Source organism: Mycteria americana, chromosome 1 (assembly GCF_035582795.1).
Source record: "Mycteria americana isolate JAX WOST 10 ecotype Jacksonville Zoo and Gardens chromosome 1, USCA_MyAme_1.0, whole genome shotgun sequence".
In the NCBI taxonomy this organism is placed as follows: Eukaryota; Metazoa; Chordata; class Aves; order Ciconiiformes; family Ciconiidae; genus Mycteria; species Mycteria americana.
In genome coordinates, this window is record NC_134365.1 from 78,275,976 (window position 1) to 78,299,518 (window position 23,543).

The 23,543-nt window shown below is 38.4% G+C and overlaps 1 protein-coding gene across 1 annotated transcript in view; it reads right to left on the reverse strand.

The window, feature by feature from the left end:
- Positions 1–23,543, reverse strand: part of SHISAL1 (shisa like 1) — an 84,711-nt gene that overhangs the window by 18,897 nt on the left and 42,271 nt on the right. Inside the window, exons 3-4 of the mRNA XM_075491736.1 lie at positions 15,630–15,843; positions 6,650–6,973 (exon numbers count right to left, since the gene is read on the reverse strand). Coding sequence (XP_075347851.1) covers positions 6,650–6,973; positions 15,630–15,843 — 538 coding nt within the window. The remainder of the gene's footprint in view (positions 1–6,649; positions 6,974–15,629; positions 15,844–23,543) is intronic.

Here is a 23,543-nt window from a genome sequence, read left to right on the forward strand (position 1 = left end):
GAATGTAGGTAGGTATGAAGCTCAGCTGTTGCGCTCAGCTGTACTTGCAGAGTGGCTGGGGCTGTTTTAAAGTTTCTCTGTGATACTTCAGAATCTAAGTGAGGAGCTTTAGAATAACCTTGCTGTTTCATTTTTCAGTGCATATACAAAATGTGTAAAACATGCATGTGTTCTTACAATTACTATTGAGCATCTGGCACCTAAGAAGATGTAAAGGGTAGGAGTTTTGTAACTACTAAATTAACTACAGAGTCTTTTAAAATTAAGTGGTTTCTATTGTGACAGAGAAGATGGAATTGGTTGATAAAACTTGGGATCTCACATTCATTCCTGTGTGTGACACTGTAGTGTTGTGACATTACGCAGTGCAATTGTGGGCTTAATTGGAGTCTTCTGATTTCACACAATTTTTACGCTGCTATCTGCTACTTCAGTAGTGTTATTCCACATTTGTTATAATGTAGATGAGGTAATGATCTTGCTGCAAAAAATTCTACTCAAAATAGATGAGAAAAATTAAATATGGAAGATGTTCAGAACTGGTTTCCAGTATTTTTACTAGCTTTCATTTCTCAGTGTGCAGAGTTCTTTTTGCAATAGTTTTCAGATTAGCTTTTAACTACTCACTCTTGTTCTAATTGCTATTTTCTGACAATTCATTACCACATTTAAGTTAAATCACTTCAACTGTACAGTCCATTTAAAAGAAAGACTTTCCTGAAGCTGATGAATGTGACAGTCCCAATTTGATGGAAAGGCTGAGAAACAGCTAAAATAGGGAATATCAGTCAGTCCATATCCAATGAATCTGCAGTTAACAAGAATGTAGAGAAATAAATGTTGCAATATGGGGTCTATAATTTACAGAGCAAAAGAAAAGGAGAATAAGGTATGAAATGAACAATATGTATTACATCTATATCTCAACAAAAGATGCATTGTCTATCAATATACACAAAGATTGCCTATATTCAGATTCAGGTGGACAGAAACCTTGCATATTGGCTTAACTTCACATGCTAATAGTGAATTTCTGAATACAAGGAAGAAAGAAAGCACTCAGTAACTTATGTATCTTGAATTATTTAAATGCAAATGATAAAAATCAAAACTAAATCTTCCCATTTATTTGCATGATTATAGTACTGAGGCAAGTAAACAACACTGGGAGCATTGCAGATTTTGAGGTGTTTAGTTCCAAGCCCACTGTCTGTTTGTGCTGTTCTTCTCCTGCCCTGACATCAAATAGGAGGCCAGGCAATGCAAAATGGGTTTTAGCATCTGGCTCTTCTAGGAGCAGAAAGTGATTTCCTTAGCTGTGCTTTTGTTTTTAAGCAATTTCTGTTTTTACAGTTATGCAGTTCCTAGCAAACAGACAAGAATATTTAGAAGAAAATATATTCAACAATATCTGTTATTCTAACCCAATATATTTTGAAGGGAATGGAGGCACACATATAATGGTAGATTGTTGCCCGACACACTTAACATCTGTTACCAGACAGATTCTCCAGATGATGTTAATTCCCAGACAGTTTTTTCATAAAAGCGCTATATGAGTATTCAATTTTATTTCTTTCCATCTTTATAAAAAAACTGTTGGTGCTCTGGTTTGTCATATTTAGTCTGAGTATAATATAAAAATCTAGGTAGGGGCTGTAAATAAAAACTATGCTTTGCCTATGATGCAAAATTTTGCATCTTTAAAATAGTATAATTGTTTGTTTAATACAGAATAATTTCTGTTTAATGTAGTGATTTTGCAAATGTAAATTTGAGATCTTTCTTATTTTCAAAACACTTAAAATGGAAGGAGCTAGATTTTGTTCACTTTGTTACTGTAAATATCTTGTATCAAGAGCAGCGTCTGCACAAAACCCTCCTGCCACCCCAGCGCCTAATGGTTTTGGTGGACTATGCCCACGTTCACGCTGCACAGCTGACCCACTTCCATGCCAATGTCCCAAGCTAGGTAACACCGGCAAGACTGCATGCGCAGTGCTTAGAAATTATTGAGGCAGAGGACCAACTGAATGTGGATATTTCTCTCCAGTGATAGTCTGTATCCTGTTTCAAAATTTGGTATCAAAGGGAATTCTTTCACATAGCCTCTTTAGCCGTCAGCAAAGTATTTATTACCTGTGTTTTTTGCACAGTTGCTGTGGACATGCTCAGTTACCTGCTGGCTTCTAAACTCTGCCAATATTTTTTAATGCTTTTTTCTCTCATTGTTTATAAGTGCTTTGGTAGTCATTTGAAGAGGTTCCAAGTAGCAGGTGAATAGCAGCAGGCTAAAAACTATTCTATTTGTTGTCTGAAAGACAACGTGACTCAGAGGAATTCACAGCAAAAGCAGATTGCAACATGTAATAAGGGGAAGTAAAATAGACTTGCCTTTGTCTAACCCATTCCAACTGCATGAAGGAAATAAGCACAGGCTTACCCTGCTGGGCTGATACTTTCCTGATTCTGGACAACCAGCAGATTTCCGAAACCGTGAGTCATGTAGCATAACATATATGATCACATACAGAGCAGACATTGCCTCTGCCTGCTGTTGTGCAGAAAGGCAGGGAACAGCGAGGCAAAAGTTAGACTTCAAGACAGTATTCCCTGTGATTTGCATCCTTGATGGAGGTGGGGAGGAGTTTAACATCACCAGAGCAAGGCAGAGAGATCACATTCATCTGTTCCCCTCTCACATCTGGAACACAGCACAGCCACGGAGAATCTGGAGAAACTCTGCCAGGCTGCCCTGGCCCACACTTCCTCTTATGTGATCTTCCTTGCTAGTCTGACCTTTTTTAGTCATTATTAATTAACAATATTCCCATGGTTGTGAGAATAAGTTTTTTCAGTAGTCAGGATTTTGATTCCTCAACGTACAATATTTCATCTTATCAACTCCCTGGCTTGTACTTTGTTGAGCAGTAGTAACAATTTGCCTGCTGCTTGTTGCTGTTTGATCTCCATCTGTTAAAAGCTTGCTCAGTCTAACCAGATTGCAGATTCTTACATGGACCAGTGAGCGTGGAAGGGCCCAGCTCATGCACCTCAGCCATGACCTGGAGGAACCACTGTGAGGCAAGCCACAACTGTTTAAGCTCATTCACTTGCAGTCTGTGACGGCGTTTGGGTTGCAGAAGGTATATCCACCAGGACCTTCAGACCACACAGGCATTTGGACAGCCCTCAGATGGTTTCCATACTAAAGAAGAAATCAACATTAGTTGGGCCACAAAATCCATACACTACATGATGAAGCAACATTATTCCAAATTGGGCTCGATGTTTCTGAGATTAATGATTTTCCTCTCTGTCCTTGCACAACACTGCAAGCCCTCTGCAGAGCAGCCAGCAGAATGTATAATAGATTCCAGACTTCTTTAGTTATAATAATATTATGGCTATACATGGTCCTCTTTGTCTCAAGTAAATAATAAAGTGATCTGCTACGACAAAATGTTTAAACATCTTGGGCATGGTTCTACCCACCATATACTATGACTTGCTTGATTTTTCTCTCTGACATATCTGTTTCAGTCATTGGTTTCATTGCCAATTCATAGCATTTAAACTAGAACAAGAAAAGAAATGAGAAAATAAAAAGCATTTACATAATTTTTTTAATCCAGGAAGATCCCAAACTGCTTTACGAACTATAGGTTAATCCTGCCATCTTTTTTGGGATAGTTTCTTAAACTGTCGGTTCTCTGCAATAAGGATACCTGAAGTCTTCGGTGTTGCTGAGATTCTTGATGTGCAAGAATCACCTTCCTATTATCACCATGCAGTGTCTTCTAGAATAGGCGTGGTTTTTAACTGTATTAGGATAAATGTAGTACAGGAAGCTAACACCTTCAACAACATCTGTCATCATGAAAACTTGCAAACTGTTTTGGAAAATGTTTTTAACAGTATTTAAGTTTTTATGCCCTGCGATATATGCATATCTCACAGGATTAAAAAAATCTATTTTGTATTTTCAAAGCTCATCTGTAAATAGGAACTGTTCTTATGGTATGATACCACCTATATATATATATATACACACATAAGTGTGTTTGTGAGGTGCTTAAGAAAAATGCTTATTTTCTCTATGAGGGAAAAGCCGGGATAAGTTTAGGATGCATTAAAAATGCCAACACAAACTGAAAAGTTGATTTCATGGACTGGAAACCTGCTGTTACCAAAGCATCTAAGAGGTTGGTGTCATCATCTAGAATAATGGAAATTCAGGTATAAAATACAAAAAGATATTAATAGATTAGGCAATTTTAAAACCAGTGATGGAAATTATAAATCCAGTAACTCCACTGCACTTCTTCACTGACAGTACAATTACATTTTGAGAAGACAGTACTGAGGTTATTCATCAAATATAGACTGCAGCAGAACTGGACTCTGAAACTAAGCTTAATTTCTATATGGCAAAATTACCATATTTTCGTATATAACCTGCACATTATCTAAAGGAGAAATAAATAGCCAGGCAACCACCTCTTACTCTCCACTGTCTTAGCAATTGCTGTAGTACACAAGTCTGTCATTTTCCAAGGGAGCTGTTTACTCAAAAACATCTTCCACACGCTAAACACCTTGCCTGTGATCACCAGTGCCTACTACCTTTTTCTTGGTATTTTTATGTATCCAACTCGGACTGAGTCATCCATGCACTTAGTTAAGGGGTTGTGAGTTTCAAAAGTTGCAGGTTATAAGTTTGAAAATATGGCATCTCTTGTAGTGTTTTAAATGCTGAAATACAAGGGATAAATATGGTTTTGCTAAGGAAACATCTACTTATTTCTTCCATTGAGCAATGAAAGGATTAGAAAAAAAAGAAACAATTTTATGGGAACTGAGGGGAGCACAGACAGATGGTTCACTGAGGAAGGGGTGAGGGTTACTGGAGTGACTTATCAGTGCCCATCTCCTGCAAACACAGGAAAAGGACTGTATGGGATATGCTCACCTGATCCTAACATACATTCCCCGCTTAATGCTTCAAAAAAAAGCAAAGAAACAGAACAACAAAAGTCAGTAATGGAAAGTGACCAAGAATCCTTCAAGAATTATTGAATAGTTTCCTTTAATTTGAAATGGTACGGTGGAATTACCAAGTGGTACAACCAGGCTAATATTTTTTATCTATGTATACATATTCATGCAGTCATTACATTTTTATATATACACACACATGTATTAAGCTAGAATACAATTATTGTACTACAGATGTTGGTCTTAACCTGTATGGCAATTCTGACTGAAGACTGGGAAATCAATGTGCAAAAAAGCTGAAGGAATTAGAAGAAATAAAAAGGAGAGAAGAGGAAGAAGAAGTGAAAAGAAGAGTGCTTACAACCAAGCACAAGCGAGTCTCTATCTTACGTAGCACTGTTACACTCTTCTGTTTGAACAAGGCCTGCTAGAATGGTTCTTAAGTCTGATCTGCACTGGATACATCTAGTACCGGCTACTATGCCAAACGACCTCCTCTTTCACTGATCCTTGTCCTTGGGTCAAACTATCACTACCTTTTCTATTACAAAGAATCTTCAACCCTATTTGCTCTAGATTTATACTTAAAATTAAAGGGCAAGTTATGAAATAAAAGGACTACTGCTATCATCATCCCATCTGCAATGCAGTGCTACCCAAAGGTTTCAGACCAAGCTCCATGTTGTGGCTTTACATACTCTACAGCTTCAGGAACTGCTGTCATCTTTTTCACCCTACTCATTCTTAGATCACTTTATTTTGCCAAAACTCAGCACTCAGTCTTCTGGCACACTTCTAAAATACACTGGTGACTCTCTACCCAGTCTGCCCCTTCCAAATCTTTATGCTCTCTTGCCAAGAAAAAAGTACCCACCTTTCTTGACTCCTTATTCAGAGCATCGTTTTATTCAGCTCTCTTCCTTTGCTTCTGTTTTCTTTGGTAAAAACAGTCCAAAAATCATTCAATGTCATTTTGTCCCATAGCTATCAGTATTTACTTTCTTCTACTTATATTGTATGTTCTGCCTGTTCCCGAAGTATCTGTCTCCCATTTGGTCTGGGTTTTTTTGGGGGTTTTGTTTTTGTAGCATTTAACTTTACAGTAGCCTACTTGTGTCACTCTGTCAAATGAGATCAAGCTATGCTTTTTTGGCTATGCATATAAAAAAACTAACCTGGTTTTTATGTTGTTTCTGTGTCTCATGCCACAAATAGTGTGGATTTGTGACATCTTGCATTGAAGCTATTTCAGTGTTGCTATTTATACAATCTCTTAAAACTGGACCAACAGATACATAGATACACACAGCAATTAGTCTTTGACACCAGATTAAAATTAATTTTATGATGGTCGATGTAGAACAAAGATTTGTAGTTTATTTGTACCACAGAGTAGTAAAACTATTTAGCACTGAAAAATGGCAGCAGCTATTTCTCTGAGAACAGTATTAAAAGATGACTTAATATATTCCGGAGTAAGAAATCACTCCTAAGCAATAATTCTGTAAGACAGTTCATGATATAAAGAGTTATGTGCTAGAAATGGTGTCGTTCAGCCTGAATTTACAGGCACTTCCAAATACAGGTGATTGTTCACACTACAAAACAACAGAGTCAAAAAATATATCACAATATGGCTTAACTTACTTACCAGGCAGATGTACTCTGAAAAGACATCAGGGGTGGGCTTAAAGCATCTCCTTTTAAAGTGTGTACTGTCTGTGATGTTTGAGGCTGTGGCTGAGTTTGAGGCTGTGTCTCTGGCTGAGGCTGTGTCTGTACTTGGCTTGGATCCTGAGCAGGGTTAATCCATCGGCTCTGTCCCTGTGTCATCCACTTTCCCTGGATTCCCCACCGTGCCAGGTAAAATTTGCAAATATCATAGTTCATTGAAGAGTAATATAAAAGGTCCAGTACCAGCAAGATCACCACAAAAAAGCCATAGATCCACACTCCTAACAGTGCGCTGTAGTTGCTGTGAAAGGAAAAAAGGGAAAACAAAAACCTTATCTCCTGTATCAGTAATGGTCATCATGTTAGTTTATCAAGGTTGTTTGTTTCATTAATTATATAAATGTAATATTTAGATGGATGAAACAATTTTTTTTTTTCTAAAGCATGTGTGCTTAAAAATTATTTATTATTTCAAACTAAATACTGCCATATGCATGACATGGGAGGTGTTTAAAAACTAAGGCTTACAAACATTTCTATTTCTCCCTCTCGTCTGTGTATTTATATCAGCACAAAAATTTGGTGTACACTTAGCTTCAATGCTTTAAGCGAGACCACCGATATGTACATGGTTGATGGGTTGTATGTCTTATTCTGCAAATTCTCACTCCCAGAGAGTCACCCTACTGAAAGTGACAGGGCATTTATGAGTGAGGGTTAACCATGCGAAAATACGCTGTAATAATTAGGACCAAGGAGTGTCTATACTATTGAAAACATTCACTGCTGACATACATTATAGACGACTTGTCTTAAAAGGTGTTTATAATGTGCTTGGATTTGCTCTGAATTTAATAAGTAATTATTGCTGGATACAGAAGATACTAATAAAAGTATAGGCTTTCAAGAGCAACTGTTAAAGATCCGTTAGTTTGCTGGTAATAAATTTAGGAAGGAAGAACACCGACAAGATCATATTATACAATGCATTCCACAGGAAGGAAAACATGTACTACATTTACATGTATATGTTGATGTAGTTATAATGTGTATATAGAGGTAAAGGCCATGAAAATTATCAGCTGCTGACATAGTGCATGGAGTTGTAAAGCTATGACAGGTGACTAAAGATATTAAAAGAAAGGGGGAAGAAAACAAGGAGGAAAAGGTATAAGGGGTCAAGAATTTGGAGATCAAAAAGGGGAAGAAGTGCTAAAGCTCTGCTGGAGATGCAATATTATTAAAAGAAAAATGACTGTCAGGTGTAAATGCAGTTTGGATTGGAAACTGTGAGTAGGGAGGATGAGGTCAGAACAGAGAAGGAAAGAAATGGGTAAGAATGAGATTGTTAGGTATACAGCGAAGAAGGCTAATCTAGACCTATGAGCTAATGGGGAAGTATGTCTACCAGAGACTGTAAAAACAAGAGCAAGCAGAAGGATACTAGTAAAAAATGTCATTAGGAAGGCAGTCTTGGAGAAAAATTATATCAAAGTAATAGGTGGGCAACCCACATCTATGTGAACCTGAACTTACATGAATGAAACTGAACACACACTCAACCATGTTTCTCTTTCACAGACATTCAGAGAAACTTTGAGGGAACTGTATTTTAGCAGAACATTGATCAAAACGGAAGTGCTGTGAGAAGAAAAAAGGCTGAGAAGACATATTATAGATGCAAGCCAGAAAGATATTTTGACATTTTAAAAACATAGAATCATAGAATCATTTAGGTTGGAAAAGGCCCTTAAGATCATCATGTCCAACCGCAAACCTAACACTGCCAAGTCCACCACTAAACCATGTCCCTAAGCACCACGTATACTCATCTTTTAAATACCTCCAGGGATGGTGACTCAACCACTTTCCTGGGCAGCCTGTTCGAATGCTTGATAACCCTTTCAGTGAAAACATTTTTCCTAATATCCAACCTAAACCTTCCCTGGTGCAACTTGAGGCCATTTCCTCTTGTCCTATCACTTGTTACCTGGGAGAAGAGACCGACCCCCACCTCTCTACAACCTCCTTTCAGGGAGTTGTAGAGAGCGATAAGGTCTCCCCTCAGCCTCCTTTTTCTCCAGGCTAAACAACCCCAGTTCCCTCAGCCGCTCCTCATGGAACTTGTGCTCCAGACCCTTCACCAGCTTCGTTGCCCTTCTCTGGACATGCTCCAGCACCTCAATGTCTCTCTTGTAGTGAGGGGCCCAAAACTGAACACAGTATTCAAGGTGCAGCCTCAGCAGTGCCAAGGACAAGGCGACAATCACTTCCCTGGTCCTGCTGGCCACACTATTTCTCATACAAGCCAGGATGCCTTCTTAGCCACCTGGGCACACTGCCAGCCCATATTCAGCCAGCTGTTGACTAACACCCCCAGGTCCTTTTCTGCTGGGCAGCTTTCCAGCCACTCTTCACCAAGCCTGTGGCGTTGCATGGGGTTGTTGTGACCAAAGTGCAGGACCTGGCACTTGTCCCAGACCTTTTTGGATCTAAAACATTTCAACTCTCTGCTTTGAACTTTCACTTCCATTTAAGCTTTTGTATGACTCTTTCATTTTATACTTTAAAAAAATCAGGATTTGAAACAAGAAATCAGATAAGAAATCAGATAAGAAATCAGAATTTTAATTTCTGTGTTGCTGCCTGTCAGCAGTTAAGAAGACTGATTCTCCTCTCCAGGGAATGATTTTTCCACTACACAGATATAATGTGCTTAGATTAAATGAGGTTCCATAGCAAATAACTGTAAGTAACAAGAGGAAGGTCAGAGCTATTAATGGGTCCTTTCCTGTGTATCTTCAGGATTACACAAGCCTAGGATTTTAAAAAATATTCAGTAAATTTCCAGGAGGATTGGACGCAGACAAAATATAGTGCTTCTGAAAACCCTTGACTCAAGAGTCTTTGCCTCCGTTAAAGACTTACACATGTATGCCTAACTTCACACAACAGTGGATAGACCTTTGTAATGCATTAAAATCTTTGCAGACCAGACACTTGAAAGTATAACAGGATCTGGTTAATCCAGGCTTGTCAGCAGTGCTACTCTTGACTTTCAGTGAATTTATTCCTATTGGGGTAAACTTTTCTATTTTCTGCTAATATAAATAAAAGGGAAGTGAAAGCTGGAGAAGTCAGGAAGAAATCCACTGTAACAAATCCTGTTCTTTGTCATCACTAATGCCAACAGGATCCATTTTACAAATAGGTAAGCTGTATTTGATCCATAGTAAAAATGGAAATGTTAGAACACGTGTTATTTTTGTTTTGGCAACAATGTGAGAGGCAGGAACATTTCTTATAGTCTATAACTCAAAAGAATTTGTTTGTATTTTAGGTGTTTAGTTTCCCCCATCAAAATTTTGATTAGCAAAAATTAGAGCTATTTTGAGTGTTCCAATTTAAAGCAACAATTTATTAATCATGCCATATGCGAGTTATCCATCTGCTCCTTCTAAATAACATCTGTTTCTCAAGTACAAAAATGAAAGACTGCTTTATTTTAATTAACAGACAGTGGGACAATAGCACTATCAAAAGGGCCTTGTGAAAAATCACAAGCAAAATTAATAGGTAGTATGTTTTGTACACAGAGGGAAATTCCATACTTTGATGTGTTCTATTTCTCAAACTATTAAGATGGTAGAAAATACTAATTCTGCTGATGGCTACTAAATATAGTAAAAATTAAAACTTCCCTACAAATTAAGAAGATGTCTTAATTAGAAAATAAACAATCTTACACTGAATAACAGTAAGGCCAGAGACACAGAAAAGAACTGGGAATCAAAAAACTCCTAGGACTTGCTCTCATTTCATTGAACCGAATGATTTAATTGTAAAAGTTTCATCTTGCAATCTTGATTTTCCTGTACTTTTGTGCAGAAGTTTCATTTCAATTAAAAATAAAGTGTGAACAAATTCCAAATTTACTGAGATTCAAATCACAGGGGTTTGTTCCTTCACAGGGACAATCAAATATATTAAGTTTTTTTGGTGTGGTTGTTGTATCTCCTCTCCCCTTCCCCAGCTGGAAAGCTTGCCCTGCCCCGCTAGTGCTCCTGCCCCTCCCAGTCAGTCATTTTGGAGGTTTCTGTTTAGGTTCAACACAGGTATAGCAATATAACACTGAAAATGACTTCTAAAGGTATGTTGCCCAGTCCTCTGCTGCTGCTGGCACACAAATACAAAAGCCATATCTGGAGTAAAATTTATAAGACAATTTCCTTTTAGCTTCTCTGTGAAACAGGGTAATTCATGGACCTATCAGAAAAGCTTAGTAGCTCATTATTTTAAGATACTTAATCTTTTATAGAAATACGATGTATATATGGTATAGCCTTAATACAGAGCCCACTTGTGGAAATGGAAAGATTTGTTCTGACTTCAGGGAGCCTTGAATTGCGCTCTCTAAGAACAATAAATACTTTTACCATCCATCTCCTCCTATTCCATCTACAGAATCCTGCTTCGATTTCTCCAACATCCCTACACACAAATGAAAAGACAGGTTCTTTTATTATTATTATTATTATTATTATTATCATTATTATTATTATTCTTACCCATGTGATTCCTTCCATCCAATTCATTAACTTTTTGAGACAGATGACAAGCAGGTTAGGACCAAGCTATATTTTTTTAGATGAGTTTGTTGTTTTTTGTGTGCAGCACATGAACAGAAAAGAATTCATTTGGGAATTCAGGCTTAAAAAAACAACAAATCAAAACAATTGTGAGCAGAATTCTACAGCTGCAGAGTTTAAATGTGGGCAGATGGCCATGGAAACTGTTTCTTTCCCTATTCTCCTTAAATGGGGCTGTTGCTTGCAGTAGTAACACTTTTTAAGTGTTGCCCCAAGGAAATGCAAGCTTACATCCTAGCAAATGCCTTGGTACTTGTAACACAGAGGAAATCTGTAAAATTTTTGCATGTACACTTTAAATGTGATTTTTTTTTTCCTGTTTTGTTTTTACTATTATGTCAAGGCCTTTGCCCAATCCTGTGTTTTCCTGTAGAATCTGTTACTGTAGTACCTAAGAGGTCTTCCCAGCTAGATTACATCTTTTTGCAACAGTTGGTAGTGGAATTGATAATTTTTTCTTTCTTTCTTTCTTGTAAAGATGACTTTCTGGGAGATATTTAAGCAAATGGCAGCTCTGCAGGGGACATGCTGTACACGAAGAAAGATAGTGCTATTCTATCCTCACATTGCTTTTGGTGCAATGTTGTAGCATGGTGTGCAAAAGTCATTCAACCCTGAAAAACTGGAATAAGAGATAAGGAAAAACATGGATGCATTACAGACTGCCGTAACACTGTTCCAGTATCAGATTAAGGACCCCTAGCGTAGTAGTACTGCTGATAATCCACCAAAACATGCATAATAGAAAATCTGAGAGAGTATGAATACTAGATTCAAGTGAATACTATTTTTAAGAATAGTCAAACAACTTATTAGACAAAGTTTTATGGAAAATACTTTGGATGGCAGAACTTTTCTTGTCTGTTAGTCATCATTGGTATTTCTATATTTAATACTAAATGAATAGTTCACATTCAAAAATATTATGGACTGATTAATCTGCATGATCGCAAAGATAAAATAGCCCAGTATTCTGCACTTATAAAAACATAGAAATCTTTTGTTATAGTAAGGGAAGAAATGTAAATAAACTTGGCTAGAGTTATATTGTGTGACTGTAGAAGACAAATGTGTTTTTTCAGCTGTACCATGACAAAGAAGTTACAAGTCACTTCATTAATTTTTTCCCTCAACTGTATTATAAAACAAGAAATTTGTTCTGATGATCACAAGAATGGCTAAGGGGAAAAATAAACCTAATAATAATATTGAAATAATAATATTGAATCACTCTTCCCTGAAAACTATAATCCTTTTTTTCAGTTCATTGCTATTCCCATATTCTAAATCATTCTCCCCAGCCACAGTACAGTAGGTTTCATCAGAATTTTTTTCAGTGGTGTGTGAAATTAGATCTAAACAAAGAGCTAACTTTGTTACTGTAAAGTGAACCCTGAATGTATTAGAATCCAAATAAAGTTAATTATTGTATATGTGTAAATAAAGTCAGAGTGTATTAAGTAAGATGCTTTTTACAATGTTTTTAATGTAGGCATCTAGGCTTCACTTCTTTCTGCCCCTCCAGAGCATACTAAAATTATCAGGAAGTTTTCTACCGATCTCAGTGAGCTCAGGGTGAAGAGATCTCTCTCCTTCTGCCTCACTACATTGGTGGAGTTTTACATAGAAAGCTAGCGTCTCTTCATTTTCCTGGCCCTGACTGATTTATCGGAAGTGATGTTTCAGGAAATTACAAAAAGGCAATACGGGTTCCACTCTTGCACTTCTCTAAGCTACATCTCCAGAAGGTTTTTATTGTATTTAGCATGATTTCACATACCTTTGCAAAAGATCAGCACATAGTTAATGTCCACAGGAAATTTTGGACTGAAGACATAAACAGCAAATAGTCTGCAGGTGATTCTCAGCCATGAATCTTACCAACAAATACTACAGAGGTAGCTCTTTCTCCGTCACAACTGAATGAGGTGACTTTTTTTAAAAAAAAAAACAGATTGCTAAATGAAAACTAATATAATACTTACACTATGCTCTAAATATTTTCATTAAAATAAATACTGTAGTTCATAGAATACCAAATTACCTTTTTCCCGTTGAGGAACTGCTCACACACAACAGCCCTATAATATGAACAGCCCTATATTTATTTCTGTGGGTGTGTGTACATGTACAGACGTGAGCAGGCACGCAAACAGAGAATGCAGGAGGCAGAGAAATGTTCTACATCCCAGGGCATATTTTGCCATCAGACTGTACCTGTTCCTCTGTGCATGTCTGCTTTGGAAAGTGGCTGATTGCCCCGTCCATTTCAGGTTGTTGGTGAAAGGAAGAACAGAAGGGCCTTACCTTAGTAAGCTCTGGCCATGACTACATGGAGTAGCTGCTGAGATACTGGAAAAAGCCTGAAGCATTGGCTTTCTACTTGGCTGAACTACAATTGGCCAGTAACATCCCAGACTCTGTGATGAAGCTGCCTGTTAAGCAGACTTGGTTGCTCAGCAGTGTTGGTGCAGGGTTTACAGAACAGTAAGAGAAGAAATAAAGCAAATTTGCTGTGTGTAAGACAAAGAACTGGGAAAGTGTGGGGGCAATAGCCACACTACTCCATTCTTGAGACTCTCTTTTTATCACTCTGAGTGCGAAGCCGTTTCTGGCTCTGTCTGTGACTACGCACACAGCCCTTCTGTACTGAGAGTCCTGTGAGGACCTCTCTTCAGGCAGGCATCCGATTGCTGCTGTGGTAGCACGGTCATCCCAGTAAGGGGGAGCACATCCTACTTTTACCACAGAGCATATGTAGAGTATGCATTGCACGGGGGCACTGGGGCATATTGTGGTATGAACTCCACCAGGCTGCCTGGAGGCATATATGTTGGCAGAGCTGGGTAGCCCCAGGTGAGGGTGCTACCGGTTTCTAGATTGTCTGGCCTGCACAAAGGGTAGAGAAAATGGATGGCCTTTAATGGGCCTGTTGGACTTGAATTGTCTCCCCAGCATTCTGTGTGACACGTTCTCATGATGTTCCCAGATGCACTACAAGGCCAAGACAAGGAAATTTCACTTCAAGGACATAGCTGCACATACAGTAACAAGACAGTATAGATCCACATTGATTTAAAGGTATCTTATATGGGTAGAGTCTATTTTTGTCTCTCTTTTACACTACACAGTACATAGACTTCTTTATAGTAGGTGGTTGTCACTTTAACATCTGTAAAGTTAGAGCATGCAACTTCTACATCTATGCAAGATTCAAACTTCTTTAGGCAGAGCTGTATGAGGAGCGGTTGTTAAAGAAGATGACAGTTTGCTGACGCCATGAGCTGGCTGATGCTGGACGCAGCTGCACACAGTGAGTTAAAAGAGCTGACATCAGCATTCCAGCACCATAGTCTCCCAGCAGCCTCGCACCTGCTTCCATAGGAATGAATGACAACACACCGGCTGACTTTTCCACTGCAGAAGAAAACACTAAAATCCCTGTTGTAAACAAAAATCAACAGACTGGAATTCCAGTTGTCTTTAATCTGCCCCTTCCTTGCCCTGGAGGGGCTGGATACCAGAACAAAATGGCAGGGGAAAGCAGATAGATCAGGATTCGACCTTGGGGGTTTACATCAGCTGAAAGTTGCTCACTGCACCAAGAGAAATTGCAGCAGATTAGTGTGGCCAAAATGTCAAATACTAAATAGGAGACAGACCACAAGTGAAGATTTTGTCATCGTAAATAGGTAATCAGTAATAAAGATCTACTTGCTACTTATTGGTTCTTCAGAAAAAAAGTTACTGACATTTATCTTAGAGGATAGGCCCCAGCAGTACAGGGAAGTATCCCAGGTAACAGGCAAGGAGACCACACAATGTTGGTATATAAGCAAATACGTTCTGTTCCCCAAGGTCAGTGATTACGAGAGATTTATATTCAAAACATCAGAGATTCAAAATAGTGCATTTGGGTTGATATGGAAAATGTCAACTCACTCCCCCTCTCCCCTAGGGACAGCTTTGGGGTTTATTTTTACTGATATACATTTAAACATAGTTTGGATCAGATTGGGGTCAGGGGAGAGACTTTTGTAACTTTTATGTGTAACTTTGTATTTGTTTCATTTATATGCAACTTTTACGTACATGCTCTCCTAGGAATGTTTATAGCCCATGTCAAAGCAAAGAAAGCAAAGCTAAAATATCCTTTCTTTTAGGAGTTCTGTAGCAGCAAAAACCTTTTAGTAATGTTTTTCTGTATGCGCAATTATTCTAATTGCTCCCATCATTAAGTACACCTCAGACTATGTTATTAGACCAGGAACAGTTTGGTGAAGAGTACTTTAAAACTCATTTACTTACTTATGCATATATCCATCTGCGTTCCCTGTTAAGTTCATCTGCATAACAGTCTGAAATTCTGTCTCATTGCAGCAGTATTTAAATACTGTGTTGTTATGGTGACAGCAAAAGATGTAAGATTTATTGTCAGAAAGACGGGGGCAGTGAAAACCAAAGTGGTAGCGACCTTTGTAGTCCGTATATGGCTCACAGACCCGAAAATGTGCGGACAACACTGTAAAACAAAGAATAATATTGTGAATCACTTGTGTTATCTGTATGTTATCAACTATAATTTTTCATTGGTTAGGCTTAAAATATTGTTGCTTGATTTCTGAAAAACATTAATATTCCAGAACTTTCAACATCATAACATTTAGTACTAAAAGATTACAATATTTAGCCTCTTATTGTATTTTGACTTTTATTGTTACTATGTTTCTTTTTTTCTTTTAAGGGAAGAGAAGAAAGGCCCTCCATGCCAAGAAGCACAAAAATATTTAGGGAAATTTTTTCATACTGCTGTTCTAAACACATGGATATCCATAAACACTCAACAATGTTCATGCTTGATTCTCCTGGGATGACTTCATAAAAACAAAAGGTCTGTGTAAAAACAGCAGTAAAAGTTTGATGGCACTTGATTTACAGTCACTATTCTTGACAGAAAATATCTTCTCTACTTAAAAGGTCATTCTTTGATAGGGATTAGTCTCCCAGAAATAGTAATTACAAAACAGTATAACAGATCTGAGCAACTTTGAATTTGCAAATAGATAGAACTAACAGAAATACAGCTATTCCTGGGAGTTCTTACGTTTCTCCTTTATTAAATTCTCATGTAAAGTGTTTATTACATCTCTGAGAACATTTTTTATGGAAATATGTCATACTGATTTCACCATCAGTTTTCCTGGAAAAAAAAGAAAATGAAATGCTCTCCACATATATCCTTTGAATGCAGACTTGAGGCTGATTGTTGTGTGGCAACAGGCACACTGTGGTTACATCTACATGCTAAGACTGTGGGCAGATGCAAGCTCTCTGACCATGCTCTAAGCCTACTGGTTGCAAACAGCTCTGAACTGGAAGCTATGTGATCATTTTCATTTCCCTGAGCTAATCAACCATGCACAGGGGCAGGATATAGATCCCTTCCAGTATGGTCATAAGCAACCACACGCAACTTCCTGGTTGATCTGAAAAGTCTTGTAAGAGACAGTATTTGTTTCCACATACTGCCAACATTTCAACTGATTTATAGCTTGTGTTATAGTAGGCCTTATGGCATCATTTAAGATTACATGTACTGTACAGACCCCCCAAAGGCCTTACGCTCTAAGGCAAGTGAAATGTAGAAGTCAAGAGTCTGAATACTCTTAGCAGAGAAATGTTTTTACTCTGATTAGAGAACAGAGGCACAGCGATGCTGTGGGTAGCTGCACTTCATAAGGTTACACCAATAAATAAAGGATATTCACTTTAGACTGACAGAATTAACCATTGTAACTTGGTGTATGATTTTTGTATCAGTTTACCAGTACAAGAGGTTACCGATAATGACTTGCATGGATTTAGCTTAACTGTGGTCACATAGTCCCTGTTCATCTGTAATTGCATCTGTGAACCTTATCCGTCTAATCCTCATTTCTTTCTATGTTGCTTAAAAAAGCCTATTCCTAACACTTTTGTTTCTCAGTTTTACAAAATATATTAATTTCAAGAATATCTCGCTCTCTCTGTAGGTCTAGTCACATTTTAAGGATTGTGACAGTGGAGATTACTTCTTTATTTGTGTGTACAGAGGGAGCCTAGAACAAAAAACAGAGTACTAAACTGAAGAGAAAACAAGGTAATTTATACTGCCCTCTGAGTGAAGGAAAACCACTCTAAACATTTTACATTTTTATATATATATATATACACACACACACACTGGCATGCGCACACATGCATACCTGTCACCATTACTTCCACAAAAAAGAAAATCCTTTTGTAGATTAATTTAGTCAGGAACTGAAAGTGCTAGAAGAATGCTATTTCCAAAGGAACGTAGATCTTGAGAAAACTAATTACATATCGGTTCTTGCCCTGCCTGGGAAAAATGTGTGTTCCAAATCTGAGCATGCTATAATCAGTAAAGAAGTTGTCTTTCTTTAGACTTAGGTTTTCAAAACCCTCTGGAAATCTTGCAACAAATCTGCATGTTCAAATTCTGTTGTAAAATCCACAAGGCATGAATTGCATGAACATATATTTGTTTGAACAAGTACTTAATTCCCTCCACCCCCCCTTAATTAACATAGCAATAATGAAAGTGTTCCAGGATTTATTAAGTTTTGAAAAAACTCAGTGGTTGCGGTTGGCAGGGACCTCTGGAGGTCATCTGGTCCAACCCCTCTGCTCAAGCAGGGCCACCTTGAGCCAGTTGCCCACAACTGTGCCCAGACAGCTTTTGAGTATCTCCAAGGATGGAGACTCTACAACCTTCCCGGGCCACCAGTGGCAGTGCTCAGTCACCCTCACAATGAAAAAGTGTTTCTTGACGTTCAGAGGGAACCTTCTCTGTTTCGGTTTGTGCCCATTGCCTCTGGTTCTGTCACTGGGCACCACCCAAAAGAGCCTGGCTCAGTCTTCTTTACCCGCCCCCCCCCGCTCAGGTCCCTGAGCCATCTCTTCCTTAGACTGAACAGTCCCAGCTCTCTCAGCCTTTCCTCATGTGAGAGATGCTCCAGGCACATTCATCATTCAGTGGCCCTTTGCTGAACTCTCTCCAGTAGCTGCACCTCTCTCTTGTACTGGGAAGCCCAGAAATGGACACAGCACCCCAGGTGTGGCCTCACCAGTGCTGAGTAGAGGTGAAGAATCACCTCCCTCGACCTGCTGGCAGCACTCCTACTAACGGAGTCACACAGACAAAGAGCTTTCCAAGCCAGCTGGCCCCCAGCATATACTGGTGCCTGAGGTTGTTCCTCCCCAAGAAAGTGCAGGACTTAGCTCTTCCCCTTGTTGAACTTGTTGAAGGTTTCTGTCAGGCCATTTCTCCAGCCTGTCCAGGTCCCTCTGGATAGCAGCACAACCCTATGGCATATCAGCCACTCTTCCCAATTCTGTATCAACAGGAAACTTGCTGAGGTTGCACTCTGTCCCATCATCATTTTAGTTTTAACTATGTACCATTTGTTTTTGGAAAAGTTAAATCTAGAAAATAAGGGAAGAGACAAAGAGACATGTGGCATGGGAGAAATTCACCAACTAAATAGAACCTTTAACTAAGTATTTGATTTCTAACAAGAACAGCAGCTTGATTCAGTTACTTAAATGCAGGTCTCCAGTGCCAGCTAAGATTTCCCTAGGCTGTCCTGGCTGGTCTCCAGCTTTCAGTGGAGGAGATGCGGGTCTCTTGTAGGTGTGGTGCACACATGGATGATCTGGGGCAAGTCAAATGGCATTAGATGCACATGGTTAGGCACCTATAAAGGTCTCTAAGTGTTTTGTAAATGTTTGATATCAGCTTGTAAGGGTGCATTACATGCATTACAATGCGTGTAGTTCCACTAGTCATCATTATGAGGAAAAAAGGTGAGTCCATGCCTGATGTCAACAAACAGAAAGTAAGTCTTATTATTGGACCTAATAAATGCAAGTGAAGGGGTAGCCTTCACAGTGTAGCACTGCACTTCCAACAGTGATGTTTATCCACGGTATTTATATTTACAGTATCCAGCAGAAGAGCACCCATCTAATCCTTCTCTGATAAATGGCCAGCTTTGGATGCTTCAAATTTACATAAGTGTTATATTGAAAAAGCTGTGCAATAAGCTCTCTAGTAAGAAAAATATCTTTCCATTCTTCTGCTTTAGGGGTTGCTTATGTCCTGAACATTTGTGTTTGGTTTTTTTCTCCCCACCTTGTCCAATGTTCTCCCTACCCAGCTGAAGGATAACTTTCACTGAACCTATAGATTTCTTATCAGAATTAGATGACTTAATGTATGTACTACTTCAGTTGCAGCCATAGAGAAAATAAATAAAAGTCATCTGAACTGATCAGTTTGACAGTTCTCACTTTTTAGCCATCTTGATTTATTCCTTCTTAGTTGGAATATCTGCATTTTGATTATATCAGCTGCTCTTCGGAAACAAAATTTTCTTCTTTGACACCTGCAAAGCCTCGGAGTGCAACAAAAATTTTGTTTATCATGCATTATCAACAGAATCATCATTTTTTTCAAAATGCAGGTATAATGCCTTTTATGGTTAAAGATATATTAACTTATTTTTCCTTTTAAAAGTTACATTATTACAACTACTTACATGTAAGTAATTTTTGAAGCCTCCAGTATAGATGGTGGTTTCAAATTTGGGACATTTTAATGGAAGATATTTATTGCTAGAACTAGCTTTGCAAATAACAGGATAGCAAAAATGTCATTTTTCGTATGTTATTACTACAACTTAGCTTAGGTAAATTACACCTGTGTTAAGCTACCACAAGTGAACAGCAGCCCAGCAAGGTTATACCTGACTTGTATATACATCTAATGCATGTTATAAAAATTAAAACTAGTTCTTTATGTTTCATAAGCAATCGAATACTTCTATGCTTCTGAAATTATTCAGTGCTCTGAGAGAGACACTGCATTGTGAAGATGCATTAGAGGGCTATAGGACTCTAAGAAGTTTAGCTTGCTCGTCACTGCAAAGTGGTTTACTTAACAGCACATGTGAAAGTGTTCCCTGATCCCTAGATGGGTCCTTTGCCCATTTTAAAAGGAAAACAAACCCCAAACTTCTTTGGGGATGAAAATTGGGGGAAGGATAACTACAGAATGAAGGGAGAATGAAGATAACATCAGGTCAGAGGAGGAGTGATATCTGTAATGAAATGTAGTCCTAAGCAAATCCTTAAATAGTAAAATGCACAAATAACAGCATAACATGATGATTGAATTAAATCTGAATTTGGTAGTCAGTGTGTGGTGGGTTAACCCTGGTAGGCAGCTAAGCACCACATAGTTGCTTGCTCACTCCCCCTCCCAGTGGGATGGGCGAGAGAATCAGAAGGGCAAAGCAAGAAAATTCGTGGGGTGAGATAAAGACCGTTTAATAAATAAATAAGAACCTCCCCCCAACAACAACGACAAAAAACCCCCCAACCCACAAGTGATGCTAAAGTAATCACTCACTACCAGCAGACTGATGCCCAGCCAGTCCCCGAGCAATTTTTGGATAAATTCCCACCCCAGTTTTATTGCTGAGCATGCCGTTACATGGTACGGAATATCATTTTGGCCAGTTCGGGTCAGCTGTGCCAGCTGTGTCCCCTGCCAGGCTTTTGCCCATGCTGGCCTCCTCACTGGGGTGCACAATGAGAAAGAGAAGTGGCCCTGACCCTGTGTAACAGCTGTTTAGCAATAGCTAAAATACTGGTGTGTTACCAACACTGTTTTGGTCACCAGTCTAAAAGACAGCACCATACGGGCTGCTGTGAAGAAAATGAACCCTATCCCCGCCAGAGTTAGTACACAGTGAAAAAACTTTATCAGTTTATTGTAATCTGTGTAATTTTACTTGCTGTCTTTGCTTCTCTGAGAATCAGAGATCCAATAAACAAAGTGTGATTTTTTAAAAGTATTTTTCCTGAAAATGACTGCTTAAATCCTGAGGATTAAGGAGCCTTATTTCTACAAAAATACTTCAGAAAAAAGTATTACACCTGAAAGGCTCTTAAGTTGTCTGTTGCAAACACGGCAGCTGTTTCTGAAGTGGAGTTGCATGTGCAAATTCTCATATTATTTTTGAAAAGTATTACTGAACAGGTGATATAGATGCTTCTATCTCTGTTCCTACTAATTTTGAGAGGAGAATAGTCTGTCATGCTTCAAATGACTGATTTAAGCCATCTTAAGATTTATCTACTCTACCTTAAAAAGTAAACAGCCAGTGTACATCAAACTGTTACTTCCCTATCTGTTCACAGTTAGAGATCTGTGTAATGCTAATTAAATTTTTAAAGCCCCAAGGCTTTCAGAATGGCTGGTCTTTATAAGCTTTCCATATGGATCCACAGAAATATTCACATGTATGCATTTTACTTAGCACAATGACAATCATTTGAGATCCTCTGATAATTTTGCTATATGGACGTTCATTTCCTACTTCAAAGGAAAAATACTGTAATGTGCAAATAATCTGTCAATTTTTGCTTGTTAATATAAGCCTTGCTATCATCCCTGATTTTATAAATGTGTTTCAATCCATTAAATGAATATAAGTATCAACATTACTGCAAAGCAAATCTAAGAGTTAGTGGTCAGAAAGGGTATTCTTCTCGCATGACTGCATGCTGCTCCTCCCTTCATCATGCATTCCTTGTGCAGCTAGTACAACTAGTAAGTGTTCACAAATCCTAAAATTGCATGCCATTGTGATCGTGACAGCACGGAAATAACATCAGTCTGAAGTTTCAGTATTCTCAATCCAATTTCATCCTTTTTTTAAATGGAGCCATAGACTACCTACTCTGAACTGAAGCCTTTGTTTTCAGTCCCTGCCCTGAGAACATTTTGCCCACATTAGGCAACTGCATCTCCTTCCTAACCACACAGCTAAAGCTGCCAAACTTCATCCTCGTTCTGAGCCACGACCTTGGTATCTGACCACACCTCTGCTCCACTGCCACTGTCACTGCTTCTCTCCTTTTCTGACACAACAAAGACCGGGCCCTGAGAACAGCTGCTCTGGGAACTTTTCTGTAACTCATGCCCTTACTTTAAATCCGCCTGTGGAGCCAGTGAAAGTTACGCTTCCAACTGTTAAGTGCAGTTTTCAACCATGCATACAGATTTTAGAAATTTAATACTAAGATTCACAATCTTAGTACATCAAAGACTTGGAAATAAAGCATGATCTTACAGACAGAAGTCTGTAAATCTAGGGAACTCAGAAGGATTCTTGCCATAAGATTTTCATTTCAGCTCAGTTTAAAAATGATGTTCATATCATTCATGTGAGAGTAGCATCCTTTTTTTCCCCTGTCATTCTCACTGCATAAAGCCAGTAGTTTTCCTTTATGGAAAAGGAACCTGTCTTGAACAAAAAAAATTACATTCATGCTGGCTGCAAAATAATAAATAATAAACTTCATGCTGTAAAATGTGAGTTAGCAATGACCTAAACCCACTCCTACAGATGTCAGTAGTAAAACTCCCCAAGGAGCAGAGTTAGACTGGCATGAAACGCTTGTGATGATTTAAAATAAAGCCTGTACTCTACACGCTAATAATGGATGTCAGATAATAAAATACTAATAGCCAAGAAGCAACAAGAAGATAAGGTACACATTTACAAAGACAATAGTTTGTGATGTTAATAGACAAATTATGTAAGAAGTAAAAGCTATATGTCATTAGTTTCAAATAAAAACATTGTACTTCAGAGGCGGTACTTTTCTTCTAAGAGAAAAAAATACCAGAACGCTGGCTTTATGTCTGAATTTGAGGGAATAAGTGTGTATATATACCAGTGGCTGACTACTTCTATTTGCACACATGGTGTAATCACAGTGTCCCATTCAACTGGAACATAGGTATTTATATCATCTTGATGAAAATGGCTGGAGAAGCGGAATCTCTGGAGCTATCTAGTAGGAGTCCCCTATAAAGAGTGGTAAAGGTATGAAAACTTAACAAAAATCAACAGAAGAGACTGGAGCAGCTGGAAAAGTTTTGTGACGTTTAATCACTGGGATACATTCACTGAAGTCTTCTTGAATAATTGGCTTCATTCATGCACCAGGGAAATAGCTTTCTGAAATGACTTTAACCTGGAAAACCACAAAGAAGCTGCTACAACCTCTGTGCCTGATTCTAGCACATAGGAGGAGGGTAGTTACATAACTAGGGATGCAGCGCCATACACAGGGATATCAGTG